The 17,321-nt window shown below is 38.5% G+C and overlaps 1 protein-coding gene and 1 non-coding gene across 2 annotated transcripts in view; both read left to right on the top strand.

Annotated features, from left to right (window-relative positions):
- The window catches only part of LOC100994703 (serine/threonine-protein kinase SMG1), a 64,280-nt gene that overhangs the window by 8,007 nt on the left and 38,952 nt on the right, over positions 1-17,321 (top strand). The window contains 16 exon segments of the mRNA XM_055099915.2: positions 1,618-1,748; positions 1,893-2,048; positions 2,753-2,871; positions 3,345-3,432; positions 3,522-3,623; positions 4,243-4,383; positions 4,939-5,138; positions 5,524-5,720; positions 5,889-6,053; positions 7,155-7,309; positions 9,791-9,933; positions 10,082-10,283; positions 13,166-13,275; positions 14,252-14,399; positions 14,774-14,933; positions 15,662-15,781. Coding sequence (XP_054955890.1) covers positions 1,618-1,748; positions 1,893-2,048; positions 2,753-2,871; positions 3,345-3,432; positions 3,522-3,623; positions 4,243-4,383; positions 4,939-5,138; positions 5,524-5,720; positions 5,889-6,053; positions 7,155-7,309; positions 9,791-9,933; positions 10,082-10,283; positions 13,166-13,275; positions 14,252-14,399; positions 14,774-14,933; positions 15,662-15,781 — 2,337 coding nt within the window.
- LOC129394351 (small nucleolar RNA U13) lies at positions 3,965-4,068 on the top strand. Its single transcript, XR_008621554.1, has one exon. It is a non-coding gene; the product is annotated as a small nucleolar RNA U13 (small nucleolar RNA).

The raw sequence follows: 17,321 nt of genomic DNA, 5'->3' as shown, positions 1-17,321 counted from the left end.
GAACCCAGGAAGTGGAGGTTGCAGTGAGCTGAGATCACACCACCGCACTCCAGCCTGGGCTAGAGAACCAGACTCTGTCTCAAAAGAAAAAAAAAAGAAAGAAAGAAAGAAAGAAATGGATGTAATTAGGGAATAAAGTTTTTAGGAGGAAGAAGGTAAAATTTGATGTTTGCGCTTCAATGTGCTCTGTGTTGTTTGATTGAATTGCCTTGTATAATTCCATAGCTGCTTCACTTATTACCAGTTACAGCTTATGTTTGAAGTCACAATAAACTCTTCTTCAAACATGAAAGCTTGATTTTTGAGGAAAATTATTCACATTATTTACAGATTCAAAGATGTTTATGTCCTGTACTCTAGAAATAAGGAGAAAGTGGGTGGGGTTGGGGCAGTCAGGTGGAATGGAGTGTCTTGGCAGTGTAAAGGAAAAAGATGGATGGAAAAGGTGTAGGGTGGCAGGGTGTGCCTTTGTTTCCTTATTGAACAGGGCACCTTGCCATTTGCAGTATATGGAAAATTGAGGAAATACAGTCTACTTCCACAAAAGGCACCTACAAAGGGCTCTGTTTAGACCAGAGATCAGCAAACTGTGGTCTGTCGGCCAAATACAGCCCAGCACCTGTTTTTTGTCTGTTATTTTAAGTGTATACTTCACTGATTTTTAGTATATTCACAGAAGTGTACAACCATCACAACACTAGTGCCTGTTTTTGTAAAGAAAGTTCTCGTTGGGCTGGGCACAGTGGTTCATGCCTGTAATCCCTCGGGAGACTGAGACAGGCAGATCACCCAAGCTCAGGAGTTCAAGACCAGCCTGGCCAACATGGTGAAACCCTGTCTCTACTAAAAAAATAACAAAAGTTAGCAGGGCGTAGTGATGGGCACCTGTAATCTCAGCTACTTGGGAGACTGAGGCAGGGAGAATTGCATGAATCCCGGAGGTAGAGGTTGCAGTCAGCTGAGATCACCCCATTGCACTCCAGCCTGGGCAACAGAGTGAGAGACTCCGACTCAAGAAAGTTTTCTTGGAACACAGGTACTCTCATTCCTGTGTTTTGTGTGTGGCTGGTGTTTTGTTTTGTTTTGAGAGAGAGAGTCTTAACTTTGTCATCTAGGCTGGAGTGCATTGGTATGATCTCAGGTCACTGCAACCTCTGCCTCCCAGGTTCAAGCAATTCTCCTGCCTCAGCCTCCCGAGTAGCTGGGATTACAAGTGTGCGCCACCATGCCCAGCTAATTTTTGTAATTTTAGTAGAGATGGGGTCCCGCTGTGTTGCCCTGGCTGGTTTCAAACTCCTGGGTTCAAGTGATCTGCCCACCTTAGCCTCCCAAAGTGCTAGGATTACAGGTGTGAGCCACAACACCTGACCTGTGGCTGTTTTCTTACTGTAGTGATAGACGAGGAGTTGCTGCACTGCAAAGAGATGCTATATTGCACGCAAAGGCTTTACTGACTTCACAAAGAAGTATTTGTCCCAGGTATAGTGTACTAGATCCCTTCCAATCTGTAATTTTAATTTAAAAATGTCCAAATACCCCTGTTTTGAAGGATAAACTCTGTATGCTTGTGCTTATTTTGGAGAAGCCATAAACTTACTTTGTTTTGTACATGATCAGATGTGGGTGCTATCTCCAACTGTCTTTGCACTTCTGAGTAAGAATCTGATGATTGTGTACAGTGACCTGGCTGTTCACTTCCCTGCCATTCAGTATGCTGTGCTCTACACATTGTATCCTCATTGTACCAGGTACTGTATTCACAAATTTTTCTTAAGAACCCCACAAAACATTTTTTTAATGGATAGATTTTAAAGATGTATGTTGATTTAACTTTGGACTTGCTTGCTTTCTTTGATTATAGATGAAAAGATAATCTATGCTTTGTCTTTCAGGCATGATCACTTTATCTCTAGTAGCCTCAGTTCTTCCTCTCCTTCTTCGTTTGATGGAGTTGTGATTGGCACTGTAACTACGGCCACAAAGAAACATTTCTCAATTATATTAAATCTTCTGGGAATATTACTTAAGAAAGATAACCAGGACATGAGGTAACAGATATTATATAGTTTTAACCATTCCTAACTTTGTTAATTTGCCTTTATAATTTGAGAATAAGAAATGTGGATTACAAAAAATTTTAAAAAATGTGGATTATAGAGGTGAGGTAGAGCAGCTTCTTTATTGTCAAACACCTTATAATTTGGTTTTATTATTTAATCTAGGCTTTCTTATTCTTTCTGAAAAGAAATACATGAAAAACCTCAATCCCCCACCCCCAGTGTTTCATAGAAGAATATATAGAGATTTTTAATATTCTTTGCTTTTTTTTTTTTGAGACAGAGTTTTGCTCACTGCAACCTCTGCCTCCCAGGTTCAAGCAATTCTGCCTCAGCCTCCCAAGTAGCCGCAATTACAGGTGCCCGCCACCACACCCGGCTAATTTTTGTATTTTTAGTAGAGATGGTGTTTCACCATGTTGTTGGCCAGGCTGGTCTTGAACTCCTGACCTCAGGTAAGCCACCACGCCCGGCCTCTTTGCTATTATCATGCTGCGTTGGGAGGTTTTCTTAAAAGGCACACAACAATTTTGACAGTAATTTCTATAGTTTCATTTTTTATTTTTATTTTTTATTGTTTGAGATGTTTGAAAAACCAAGAGAAAACCAATGTAAGAAGACTAGGCTTTTAACTTTTTTGTTTTTGTTGTTGTTGTTTTTTTAATGTACAGTCAACTGTATATTTTGTGTTTCAGGAAACTGTTAATGACTTGGGCTTTGGAAGTAGCTGTTGTAATGAAGAAGTCTGAAACATATGCACCTTTATTCTGTCTTCCGTCTTTCCATAAATTTTGCAAAGGCCTTTTAGCCAACAGTAAGACTCTGTTTTTTTTTTTTTTCTATTTTGTTTATCAATCCTTAAAAGGGTCTTTGGTAATGGGAGATGGTCATCAATCGATCTCTTTTCCTAACCTGAAGATGTGTAATCCTCATTTTAATGACAGATACACAGTCTTGATTTTTTTCATTCTTAGTATTAGAAAAATGTTTTGAAGTGATTGTCACATTTTTAAGCTAACGTGAATGTTTATAGTTTGCATATACTTTTACATTTTCTCTCAGAAAAAGTTTTGTGTGATGACCCATCAGTTACATTACGTGGGTTTTGTTGAATGTGTCATTTTTCCAAATGTGACAGTCAATGAGGATTCTGGACAAGAACAGTGCCTAGTCTATAGTAGGCACTCACTCTTTGTTGAATGAATGAATGGATTCAGATAATTATGACAAACTGGGATATAATTTCTTTTGGCCAGCTGAAAGTAACTGTCTTTTGATGTTTAATAGCTCTCGTTGAAGATGTGAATATCTGTCTGCAGGCATGCAGCAGTCTACATGCTCTATCCTCTTCCTTGCCAGATGATCTTTTACAGAGGTATGAAATTAAGATCATGTCTTTTGACATTAACCCTAATAACCTGGAACTGTTAACACACCTGCTTTGTCTGTCTCATTCTTTCGTAGATGTGTTGATGTTTGCCGTGTTCAACTAGTGCGCCGTGGAACTTGTATTGGACAAGCATTTGGAAAACTGTTGAAATCAATTCCTTTAGATGTTGTCCTAAGGTATAACAGTTGTTTTGGAGCAAAGACATTCTGTGATACTTACAGCCTCTACTGGTTGTCTCCTTTAGGAGAAGACAGATCACCTATTAGAGCATTAATGACACATCTTTTATGGCCCTGCTTGTCAGTGATTGAAGTGATGTCAAATAATCAAATTTTGCAGGTCTGCAAGAAAATTAAAAATTTTTAATGAGCTTTATAGGCTCACAATAATTAGTATAGAATAACTCATGTAGTGCCAAAATATGTTTCTTAGTAGCTCAGGTATTTGAAAAACTAAACAGTAATCTTTTATTGTTTTTGATCAAGTTGATTTGGGAGCTTTTAAGAGCCTAAACTTGATCCTTTTGTAATACATAAGCATAATGATTGGGTTTTTATGTTCACATGTTTGATACGCCTCCCTCAAATCCTCTTATGATGTCGGCACATGACCCATCTGAGGTGAATAAAAAAAGGATCTAAAGTTGTAATCACATCTCTGTATCCATTTGAAAGTCTCAATTTTACTATATTTTTACCTCCAGTGAGTTAATAAGTAAATAATCCACTTACAGTATGTGCTAACTTTTTAAGCTAAAATATTTTGCATAACAACAACTTTATTTTCTGTCTACAGTGATAACAATCACACAGAAATTCAAGCAATTTCTTTAGCATTAAGAAGTCACATGAGTAAAGCACCAAGTAATACAGTCCACCCCCAAGATTTCTCTGATGTTATTAGTTTTATTTTGTATGGGAACTCTCATAGAACAGGGTAAGGCATTTCTTTGACTATTTTATCTGGGAAAGATAATTTTAAGATTCCCTTGACTTTACATGCAGTTTTGAAGAGAAAATATGTTTGGGGGTGGCAGAGTATCAAGTAACATTCTTCTCATATGGGTTATTTCAGTTTTCATCAATAGGAAAATTGCTTTGAAGATAGCATCTGTAGAAACAAAAATGGGCTTTGAAATTGAGTAATGAAATGTGGTTAACAGTTAACTGATGTGATGTCATTAACACTTTGGGGAGTGGGGTGGGGGTGGAGATATTCTAGAGATGTTTAGTTGCATTGAATGAGTTTTATTCCTGACTGGCATGAGCCGTTTACCCTAATCATCCTTCCACACTGTACCTCATCCTGTTAACTATACAAGACCTCAAAATGAGAGGGGGGGGACATAATACTTCTCAATTTCATAGGTTTTGCCTTTTTTTGGAGTAGGGAAAATTACAGTTCCTTATTCCCATTCCCCTTGCATTTTTTTTTGTTCATTATTAAAATGAAGTTGTCGTTGTCTTTTAAATATGAAACTACTTTTCCCAGGAAGGACAATTGGTTGGAAAGACTGTTCTATAGCTGCCAGAGACTGGATAAGCGTGACCAGTCAACAATTCCACGCAATCTCCTGAAGACAGATGCTATCCTTTGGCAGTGGGCCATATGGGAAGCTGCACAATTCACTGTTCTTTCTAAGCTGAGAACCCCACTGGGCAGAGCTCAAGACACCTTCCAGACAATTGAAGGTAACTCGCTCAAGCTTTATGATGTGAATACTTTCAAAGCCTTATTAAGAAATAATGGATTTTTAAATCTTTGTTAAAGATTTGAGGGTATATGATTTTTTTGAAAAAAGTCAATAATTTTCAGGTTTGTTTGTTAGAATAAGCTTTCACTGAATAATTGCATTGGAAATATGTTTGTTTTTTTTCCAAAACTTATGGGAGTTGTGTGGAAAAAATATATATTTTTTTCCCCTAAAACGAAAGATCTTTCATGTTGGGATTTTTTATTTTTAAATGATGGGTAGACAGAGGATACTTGATAAATGTGAATTTGTCATAAAATACTCACACTTATTCTAGGAACTTTAAGATTTTTAAAAATTCAGAATGTTGTCTTTGCTTTCAGGTATCATTCAAAGTCTCACAGCTCACACATTAAACCCTGAGCAGGATGTTAGTCAGTGGACAACTGCAGACAGTGATGAAGGCCATGGTAACAACCAACTTAGACTTGTTCTTCTTCTGCAGTATCTGGAAAATCTGGAGAAATTAATGTATAATGCATACGAGGGGTGTGCTAATGCATTAACTTCACCTCCCAAGGTTGGTTTCCGGGAGATACTGTTGTTTTATAGCAGTTTAATGGTCACAGCTGGCAGTATGTGCAGAGCTGAAATCACAATAGACTTGTGTATTTGGTTTATATATAGGTGAGACATCCTTACCTACAAATTGAACCAGTCCTGAGCTTTTCTTTCTCTTCTCGTAAAGGTCATTAGAACTTTTTTCTATACCAATCGCCAAACTTAGCAGGACTGGCTAACGCGGATTCGACTCTCCATCATGAGGGTAGGATTGTTGGCAGGCCAGCCTGCAGTGACAGTGAGACATGGCTTTGACTTGCTTACAGAGATGAAAACAACCAGCCTATCTCAGGTAAAGTGGTGTGTTTGAAATTCATTGTAAGTCTGTTAATAAGAAAAACATGGTTTGATTCCTTTGGTATGATTTAATCTATGGATAAAATAAGTTAAAGCTTGGATTCATTTTCAAAGGTTTTGATCCTGTATTTTGTAAAAGCAACAACTGCCAGAGTTACCTATTTTATTCATGTTAAAACAGTGTTAGAAGTTAAAATAATGTTCATGTTTTTGTTCATGTTAAAACAATATTCATGTTAGAACACGTTAAAACTATATTTCTTCCATGCAAAGTTTAGAACTTTAAAGGTAATTCTGAAAATTTGTTTATGGGGGAAATTTTTTATTGATTTATTTATTTTTTTGAGACACAGTTTCACTCCGTCGCCCAGGCTGGAGTGCAGTTGTGCGATCTCGGCTCACTGTAAGCTCCGCCTCTCGGGTTCAAGCCTCTTTTTGCCTCAGTCCCTGGGATTACAGGCACCCACCACCATAGCCGGCTAAGTTTTGTATTTTTAGTAGAGACAGGGTTTCACCATGTTGGCCAGGCTGGTCTCGAACTCCTGACCACAAGTGATCCGCCCACCTCGGCCTTCCAAAGTGCTGGGATTACAGGCATGAGCCACTGCACCTGGCCAGGAGAAATTGTTTTTATAACGTATGACAAATGCTTGAGTAATTCCTGGCTTGAAAATGGGCTCACAATAAATAACTGGAATCCAAAAATAACAAAATGTTTAGCAATTCAGGTAATGTCAAGCAGTATTCAAACACATGAAGTTAATCATTCCTTAATTCCTGTTTATTTATATTTAATTTTTGCTTTCTTTTTACTCCATGTGTTATTCCTACAGAGGTCACAGGTTAAATGTTTTTGGGTAACTTTGGGGTGGGGGTACAAACATCCATGTGCTGCTAAGGTTCTGTTAGTCACCCTTTGTGGCTATTTTATATGTAACATTTTAAAGAATTCTGAGCTAAATAATGTGAAAATTGTGACAATAATTGTTAAATACATTTGGCTTTAAGCAGGCACAGACTGTGATCAGTTGTAAATTTTATAGGGATTTATGTTTTAATGGTATTGGGTGACTAACTTTTCTGAATGCGTTTTCAGGGGAATGAATTGGAAGTAACCATTATGATGGTGGTAGAAGCACTATGTGAACTTCATTGTCCTGAAGCTATACAGGGAATTGCTGTCTGGTCATCATCTATTGTTGGAAAAAATCTTCTGTGGATTAACTCAGTGGCTCAACAGGCTGAAGGGAGGTAGGTTGGAGGGAAGGAAATGGGTGATAGAATTACTTTATGTTTAAATTCTTTGTATTACTCACTGACATTGTAGCCAAATCTTAAAACAGCTTTGTTTGCTTTCAGCATTGAAGTGATATAAATCACTTCACCAGGAGGCATCTTCAGTTTGTTCTTTAGTTAGCAGCAATACTGGAGTGCCTTTCTTATTTAAGAATTAGTGGCAAATCACACTGTAAAACAAGACCTGTCAGTTGTTTTATAAATGCTTTTGAACTTGATCCCTAGTTGAGCTCCTTCCCACTCAGAGTCTGATACAAATTACCCTTTATTGTCAGAGTATTTGCTCATTAGTCCTGTGAACTCTACATTCAGACTCATTGCTTCCTCCAGGTAGAGGAGCTTGTACCATAATATTCTGTGTCCATTTATGTTAGTTTAATGAAATCTTGCGAATTTAGGAAAATAAAAGAACTGCTCATACTTCCATATCTTTGTAGTAACTTCTGTTGTGTGTCCTTTTGTAGTCCCATATTTCCATATCCACATGCTTTGTAATTCTTTTTTCTTTCATGTCGTTTTCTCCATTCTTCACCAAAACATCAGCGTACATAGGCACATGGTTTTATGATCTGTTTTTCCCACTCAATATTTAAAAAAACAAAATTTGCCATGTTAGGTAGGCTGGGTTCGGTGGCTTACATCTGTATTCCCAGCACTTTGGGAGGCCGAGGCAGGTGGATCACCTGAGGTCAGGAGTTTGAGACTAGCCTAACACGGTGAAACCCCGTCTCTACTAAAAATACAAAACATATTAGTGGGGTGTGGTGGCACATGCCTGTAATCCCAGCTACTTGGGAGGCTGAGGCAGGAGAATCGGTTGAACCCGGGAGGCGGAGGTTGCTGTGAGCCCAGGTTGTGCCACTGCCCTCCAGCCTGGGCAACAAAAGCAAAACTCTGTCTCAAAAAAAAAAAAAAAAATTGCCATGTTAAATATTCTACAGTGTTATTTTTAATAAAGGTTTGTATTTATGAGTGTACCATAATTTAATATTTCTTACTGTTGGGCATTAAGGTTGTTTCTGATTTTTTTTTTTTACTAAATGTAGCATAGCACTTAATATCTTTGCTTATATTTCTGATTACTTTCTTGGTATCCATTCTCATAAACTGATTTACTAGAAGAAAGGCTGCCAATCCATAAGTCTTATGATGTATTCTATTGCTAAGTTACTCTACAGAAAAGATGGCTGCAATGTATACCCTTAATAATAGAGTACCCCCTTCCCTTCATCTTTGTGGATACTGAGAGTCACTGAGAAACAAGAATGCTGCCACCACCATCAGCGAAAATAGTTATTGTACTTTACATTTCTATATTTATTAATGACTAATAGAAGTTGCCCCATATAGTGACCTTTTGTGATTTTTTAAAACATGGATCATGTCTTCATGGCCTCTCAGTTTTTCCTGTGTTAATCTGTGAAATTTTATTAAATACTAAGATTGTTGATGCTATCCAATTTCTTGATTTATAATTTGTTTTTAATGTTTAGTGTTGTATTTCAGCATTATGCATCTAGATCTGTTACTTGTGCATCTTTTCTTGCATTTTATCCTTCTACAAAGCCTTTCCACACACTGACATCAGTTACTTGTCAATATTTTCCACTAGTTCTTTTATACTCTTACTTTTTTAAAAAACATTTAACCACTTTTAAATTTAGTTTCATAGTTGTGAGGAAGACATCAAACCTCCCCCCACCATAGTCAACTCACTGTTTTAGCTCAGTTTATTCTTGCACCATTTTTTTGTGGGAGGGGGGAAATGAGATATGTGTGCTTAAAATAACAGCCTCCTTTGGGGCTGGGCGCGGTGGCTCATGCCTGAAATCCCAGTACTTGGGAAGACTGAGGTGAGCGGATCGCTTGAGTCCAGGAGTTTGAGACCACCCTGGCCAACAGAGCAAAACCTTGTTTTAGGCAGGTGTGGTGGTGGGCGCCTATAGTCCCAGCTACTTGGGAGGCTGAGGTTGGAGGATTGCATGAGCCTGGGAGGGCAAGGCTGCAGCAAGCCATGATCATTCCACTGCCCTCCAGCCTGGGTGACAGTAAGACTGTCTCAAAAAATAAGTAAGTAAGTAAGTAAAGGCCAGGCACGGTGGTTCATGCCTGTAATCCCAGCACTTCGGGAGGCCGAGGCAGGCGGATCACCTGAGGTCAGGAGTTCAAGACCAGCCTGGCCAACATGGTGAAACCCCGTCTCTACTAAAAATACAAGAAAATTAGCCAGGCATGGTGGCGAGCGCCTGTAATCCCAGCTACTCAGGAGGCTGAGGCAGGAGAATCGCTTGTACCCAGGAGGCAGAGGTTGCATTGAGCTGAGACAGTGCCATTGCACTCCAGCCTGGGCAAGAAGAGCAAAACTTCATCTCAAAAAAAAAAAAAAAAAGTAATTAGATAAATAAAGAAATAAGACTGCTTCAATTTGCTTTTCAGGTTTGAAAAGGCCTCTGTGGAGTACCAGGAACACATGTGTGCCATGACAGGTGTTGATTGCTGCATCTCCAGCTTTGACAAATCAGTGCTCACCTTAGCCAATGCTGGGTGTAAGAGTGCCAGCCTGAAACATTGTCTGAATGGTGAGCGTTCAGTATTTTTAAATAAAGCAAAAGTTATAGTAATATATTTTGTACTGATGATCTTATCATGTTTTTAGGTTTCTGTGCTCTTTGAAATATTTCTAATTGATCTGAATCTCTCTCTTCTTATTTTATAAAATACTTTCAGGTGAATCCAGAAAAACTGTGCTGTCCAAACCGACTGACTCTTCCCCTGAGGTTATAAATTATTTAGGAAACAAAGCATGTGAGTGCTACATCTCAACTGCTGATTGGGCTGCTGTGCAGGAATGGCAGAACGCTATCCATGACTTGAAAAAGAGTACCAGTAGCACTTCCCTCAACCTGAAAGCTGACTTCAACTATATAAAGTAAGGCTTTCTGTTTCCAGTTATAAAACAAATTTCCAATAACTGTGATGTTTTTCGTATGGCAAAAAAATATTAAAATTGGTCATATGCAGTAATACTCAAAATGGTTATATTTCTAACTTACTGCCATCATGAAAATGACAACAGGAAACTGACATCAGAGATGAGGAGGGAAGGTATTTGTATAATGGGAAAACACTGCTGAGATAGTCATTTGGTATTAATTTTCAGAACCTGTCGTTCTAAAACCTTAATACAGTTTGAAGATTATGCCAGAGTGAATATAAAGAAAAATTTGTACTGCTTTAGAAAGAATCACATTTGATGGCTTTGTTTCTAAATGAGGTCTGAATATATCAAAAACATTTATTCTAATGAGGATAGAGTTTGTGAATATCTGTAAGTTAAACTTTCTTCTCATTCCTCTGTGCTTTTATTAATTCTGTAATTCAAAACTGAGCACTCACTCTGTTGCAGACACTTGGCTGGGAAGATGAAGGTCATTAGACTTTGTCTGATACCCTTGCCTTCTACTGCTAAATGGGTTAATGTGTAATTGCTTCACTGAGCATGTGCTATGACCCAGGCAGCACATAAAACAGACACCAATTCCAACCTTTTAAAGCAAAGATTAGATAAAGATTATTGATAGAAGGATTAATTGGACCTCACTCACCTTTTCTGTGCCATAAGGAAAGCAGTTAGGTAAAGCTGACCTTCTTTGGAGGGAAGACACAAGGTCAAGACATGCCCATCAGGATGCCCTTTGGGCCTAGACCTGATGTGAGAATGATGGGCTTGGAGTGTTCTGGAAATAGCTGGGAGGCCTGTGTGTTTAGGAGCACCTTAAACAGTAGGATATAAGGGCAGAGAAGCTGGGAACGGAGAAAAGAACTTTGGCTGTTATTCTAGTAAGACTGAAAATTTCAGGTGGGATTTGAACAGAGATGTGTTGTGATCTGACTTGGTGGTTCATTCTGCTATGGTGAAGAGACTGGAGGTGGGGGGCAAGTATGGAAGCATGGAGACCATTAATTTATGGGGGCAATGGTAGAGGCAAGAGAAACAATGCTATTAACTGGAGTAGGAGCACACAGAGAACAAGCCATGTTTTAAGATTTCTAATGAAATGTGCAGATGAGATTGTTGGGTAAGCTGTTAAGAATTGGATTTTGAACTAAGGAGAAAGTCTAAGCTTGAGAGATTTGCAGATGATTAGTACACAGAAAAGGCCCTCTTTCCTTTTCAGTCTCTATACTCTAGAGCCTTTGTAAGCAACCAAACCAGAGAGAAGCCTCTGGAGAATAGTGAGTGAAGAGGAAGGAAGGCCTGGGTCAGAATCCTAGTTTAGCATTTTTGTGAAAGGATAGAAGAGGAAGCCATTCAAAAAAATACAGGGACATTGAGAAGGGAAGTGCCCTAGATACAGGACATCCAGATGGGAGTAGTCAGCCTTGTCAGATGCTCTAGGGATTATAAGGCAAAAGAGTTTTGTAGAGAGACAGAAGAAGCTAGATTGAATACTATTGAGTGGTAGAGACATTTGAAAATGAAAAGCTTGAGGTAAGTTATTTGGTCAGTGAGTTTTTCTTGAAGTCGAGGATAGGAAGCTGTTGCTGGAGGGAAATATGAGATGTTTATTTTAAATGTTGGAGAGATTATGTTCTTTTGGCCAAGGGGAAGGAGCCACTAGAAAGCAGAGGTTGAAGAAACAGGAGAAAGAACATTGATAGATTAACTGGCCCTCGCCTTTTCTCTGCCTCAAGGAAAGCAGTCAAAGTTGATATAGACAGAATTTTGGCAGTGTATGGTGGATTGGGGGTAGGGGTAGAGGAAATTAAAGCCTGTGTTTTTTTGTTTATTTGTTTGTTTTTTCTGAGGACTGAGTCATTAGCTGAAAGCATAGGGCATTATAGAGCATAGTGGGGACTTGGGGAACCTGCCACTGGAGAGGACTTAGGACCTTTTAATGGCAGAAATGATGACTGTGTTGGCAGCAGTTCATCAGTGCCCGGTACTCAAGGGTCCCCCTGAGAAGCCAGTGGTTGCACTGATCTAGGTAGAATCAGGCACAGAATAAGTCAGGTGATGTGCCTTTCTAGCACTGGCCTCAGGCTGAGTTATAAGGGAAGTTACACAGCGAGAGGGACAGGCAAAGATGGAAAAGAGAGAGAGTGAGAAACAGTGTCTTCTTCCTGGCTGGAGAGCCCGTGTCATGAAAATGGGGACAGGGTAAGGGATCTGAAAGGAGCAGCATGGAAGCTTGGAGGATGAGGCCTGTCTTCCTGGCATTAATGCTGCAGGACTACAGGAAAGAATTTCAGAGGTGTCATTATTTTTCATATAAGCAGATGAAAGAGAAGAATTCTTTGAAAAAAGAAAAGTAGGTGAAAAAGGGAGAGACGGAGGGATGCCAGCAATGAAGGAAGCCAGGACTGAGATACAAGATTGTGATGCTGGGAGAGCTGCAAGGGCTCATGCTGTAGGTGAGGAGTGAGGCTGCACAGGGAGCTCACTGGCAGCTTGGAGAGAACCGGATGTCAAGGTTGTCCTGCAGAGGTCTACTGTCAGTGTGTTAGGCTCTGAAGAGAACAGGCTGCAACACATGAAAACAGGAAGGAGACACAGGGGCGAGTCAGCTCCACCGAAAGTCTGTAGCTGTGACTTTCTGGTTTGCCACTCCAATTTGGTACTAATTAAGTGGTAGTCACATCTTCAACATAAAAACCAAAATAATGGCATCCTCTTGGAAGGAATTTTGTCAGAAAAATGCTGTGTACTTTGCTGTCTTCCTAGGATTTGTTCTGTTTTTGTTTGTTTGTTTTTTTTAATGGTTCCACAGGCTGCATAGGAATACAAGCTAACCAATATTTTAATTACAGATCATTAAGCAGCTTTGAGTCTGGAAAATTTGTTGAATGTACCGAGCAATTAGAATTGTTACCAGGAGAAAATATCAATCTACTTGCTGGAGGATCAAAAGAAAAAATAGGTAGGTATTTGAGAAAATAGTTTTAAAGTTATTTTAGTGGACAAGTTGCTCAAAATGTTTGGCTTAGTATATTTTACTGGAAAATCTGGAAGTTATTTTACATTTTTGGGGGGGCAGAATCCCATGTGAAGCAACAAATTTAGGGCTACCCTATTTATGTTTGATTTGGGAAATGAAAAGCACTTAAAATTAAGTCAAATAAAAAAAATGACCACCTTAATACTTTGAGATTTATCTAGCCATTTTGTTTGATAAAGGACAAAGTAGTGTTTCAGCTAAATATTTTTCTTGATTTTCATCTTGATGTGGCTCATTAATTAAGTTCTTTATCACAAATGGAACACTTTATAAAATGTTATTTAAAAGTTTAATGAGTATTCTGGATTGAGCAAGATTTGCTAATACAGGTCTAGATTTGTCCCCTTAAACAGTAGATTGACTTACCGATTTTCTTTTTTGTTGAGACAGAGTCTCACTCTGTTGCCCAGGCTGGAGTGCAGTGGCGTGATTTCGGCTCACTGCAACCTCCGCCCTCTGAGTTCAAGCGATTCTCCTGCCTCAGCCTCCTGAGTAGCTGGGATTACAGGTGTCTGCCACCGTGCCCAGCTAATTTTTTGTATTTTTCGTAGAGACAGGGTTTCATCATCGTGGCCAGGCTGGTCTTGAACTCCTGACTTCGTGATCCACCCACCTTGGCCTCCCAAAGTGCTGGGATTACAGGCGTGAGCCACCACGCCTGACCTCGACTTACTGATTTTTGAGCCTTTGAAGGCAACTGCTTTTTAGGGGTCTGAGGTACAGTAATTTTGTATGAAGTATGATTTTTATATAGCTCTCAGTAATGCTTATAGTGTTTAACTGCCTGAAATATTAAAGGAGCTGTTCATTGGTGATTAGTTTTTAATAATGCCAAACATAAATCAAAATTTATAATAAAAGCACATTAACTTAATGACATTTCATTTAACTTCTGTAGACATGAAAAAACTGCTTCATAACATGTTAAGTCCAGATCCAAGGGAACCTCAGAAATCCACTGAAGTTCCATTGTTAAGAAGTTCTGTTTGTTTGGCAACTGCTTTAAACCCGATAGAACAAGATCAGAAGTGGCAGTCTATAACTGAGTAAGTTTACTCTTACGGAGGTAAATGTACATTGTGTATATCATGTGATAAACATACATGGGGTGAAGAGGGCTGGAAGGAGAGTTACTAGATTACTAAATACTAGTGCTAATAGCTTCATTTTAGTTGTAGAAGTCATATGATATATGAATGCTGCTTGCCAACAAAAACTGAGGTTGAAATGAAATAAAATGTAAAAATCCCCAAAAGCAAATGTCTTGACTTGCTAATATCATTTTATTATAGAGCAGGCTGCTCCTCTTACTGCCCCCTAACTTTGGATGTCAGTTTGATAGCATCTTATCAATTGCTTTATTCTTTGAGTGGTTATGAATTGTAATTTTTATTAATTGACAGTAAATATTTTGTTTCAGAAATGTGGTAAAGTACTTGAAGCAAACATCCCGCATCGCTATTGGACCTCTGAGACTTTCTACTTTAACAGTTTCACAGTCTTTGCCAGTTCTAAGTACCTTGCAGCTGTATTGCTCATCTGCTTTGGAGACCACAGTTTCTAACAGACTTTCAACAGAGGTCTGTATATTTTTACAAGCACACTCTTATGACTATTAATGGTCATTAGTGTAGAACAAAGACCTTATTTTTTGAGTTTTTTGGAATAGGATTTGTAGTTGGGCAAGCTGGTAAATCCAGAAATCTAACATGCTGTTTTCAGGCAGTCTTTCATTTGGGAAGTACATGGGGCAGATGGAAGAACCTGAGATAATCGCAAGGATGGCAAATTGCTCAGTTTTTTCTTCTATTTTTGGGGTGGGAGGTGGTGTATGTAAAGACAGTTCCTTTAGGCGGATTACGTAAATTTTAGATTTGCTGCAAACAAAGATCTCTCCTCTGCATCCTAAATGGGGTAAAGTTCGACCAGAGATGGGGGCTTCTGAATGAATGATGATCTTTGAGAACTTCATAATAAAGCATTAGTTGTAATGTTTTTCTGCATTCTGCTTTATAGTAAATGTGCTGTGACTTTTTTTTGTAATGTGCTTTATTAAGTATATTGATAAATGAGACTTAATATTCTGAAGAAGATTTCCCTTCAAAACAAAAGGCTTTCTCTTACTGTGTGCTTGCCTCTTGTGAGTAGAAGATAAATGATGTAAGGGTATAGTGTAATAGATAAAACTACTGCAATCAATCTGAAGTAGCCAAACTATATTGCAGTCTTGGACTTAAGACTTGCTATATATCTGCAAACATATCAACAGCCTGTTTTACGTTGAGTAATTTTGGTTTTTCTCTGGCAGGACTGTCTTATTCCACTCTTCGGCGAAGCTTTACGTTCATGTAAACAGCATGACGTGAGGCCATGGATGCAGGCATTAAGGTATACTGTGTACCAGAATCAGTTGTTGGAGAAAATTAAAGTTCAGTGGTTTTCCTTTTTTTTTTTGTAAGAGAAAATTAAAGGTGGTTTTTTTTTTAAATTTTGCTTTATTGAGGTTTATATTACACATTCTAAGTGTATGGTTTGATGAGTTCTAACATGTCTTCACTTGTGTGACCACCAATAGGATCGAGATACAGAACAGCGTCTTACCCCAGAAGGTTCCCTTGGGATCATCTCCTCATTTGCCCCTGTCAGCAGTTACTGATTTGCTTTCTGTCACTATGGATTAGGCTTGTCTTTACTAAAGTTTCATGTACGTGAAATCATAACAACATGTTCTCTTGTGTTTGGCTTCTCTTGCTCAGCATGATATTTTTAAGGTTCACCCATATTGCATGTATCAGGAATATAATCCTTTTTATTATTGAGTAGTGTTCTATTGTATGTATATACCACAGTTTATTTCTCCCTTCATCCTTTGCTAGATTTTGGGGTTTTTTCACATTGCGCTATTCAGTATAAACCTGCTCTCAACATTCATGTGCAAGTCTTTGAGTGGACATATACTTGCGTTTCTCTTGAGTGAATGCACCTTGTTGGGTCACGTGGCTTAACTTAAACAAATTTTAATCACTGTGGTGCATATGTAGTGATTATTAGTGATTATCTCATAATTTTATTTTCTTGATGATTAATGATGTTGAGTGTATTTCATTTGCATTTTAGTTTGCAAATGTTTGTTCAAATTCTTCACCCGTTTTTAATGAAGACGTAAGACTTATTTTTGTGTTCTGAACATAAGTTCTTTGTCACATAAAATGTGCTATGAATGTTGAGTTTTAAATACTCCAAATGAATGGCTAGAGAATTAATATTTGTAGAAATATTTATATGTCAAAGGGATGCTAACAATTTACTTTATTGCTGTAAAATAGAAAAGTTGCCAGAATGCTGTGGAGTTTTAGTGGAAAACATGATAGCTGGTGTTACTGAGTGAATTTGAGAGTTAAATGTCAGTGTAAGCTAACGGCCAAGATAGGGACCACTGCAGGGTGGTTACTTGCAGCTATGACTCAACTGGTCCTTCACTGCCAAACATACCTGGGGTTGGATCATTGGCCTGATGTTTGCAAATTGAGGAACCTTAGGGCAAATCAGTGAACTTCTGAACTGCCTTCATCTTCAGTTATATGGGGATTTCCCCACTTTTGAGATACTTGTAAGGATTATATGAGACGAAGAGATGAGACAAGGTATATAAAAGTCCTAGCACAGAGCGTGTCATATAATATGGCTTCACAAGTACTCTCATCTCCTTTCCAGTCATTTTTTGTTTTTGATTTTTTTTTTTTGAGACCATCTCACTCTGTTGCCCAGGCTGGAGTGCCTCTTCATTTTTATTTCTTTATTCAGCAAGTATTGATCAAATGTGCTTTGTACCAGGTACTGAGCTCTACGTTGGGATACAATGGTGATCAAGGAGATTGTAGATTCTGGCAGGGAAAACTGACATCAAACACGGCGACCCGACATAGTGAGACCCTGTCTCTACTAGAAGAACTGTAAAAATCACGTAG

This window comes from Pan paniscus, chromosome 18 (assembly GCF_029289425.2).
Source record: "Pan paniscus chromosome 18, NHGRI_mPanPan1-v2.0_pri, whole genome shotgun sequence".
In the NCBI taxonomy this organism is placed as follows: domain Eukaryota; kingdom Metazoa; phylum Chordata; class Mammalia; order Primates; family Hominidae; genus Pan; species Pan paniscus.
This window is presented reverse-complemented; position numbering and strand designations above follow the sequence as displayed.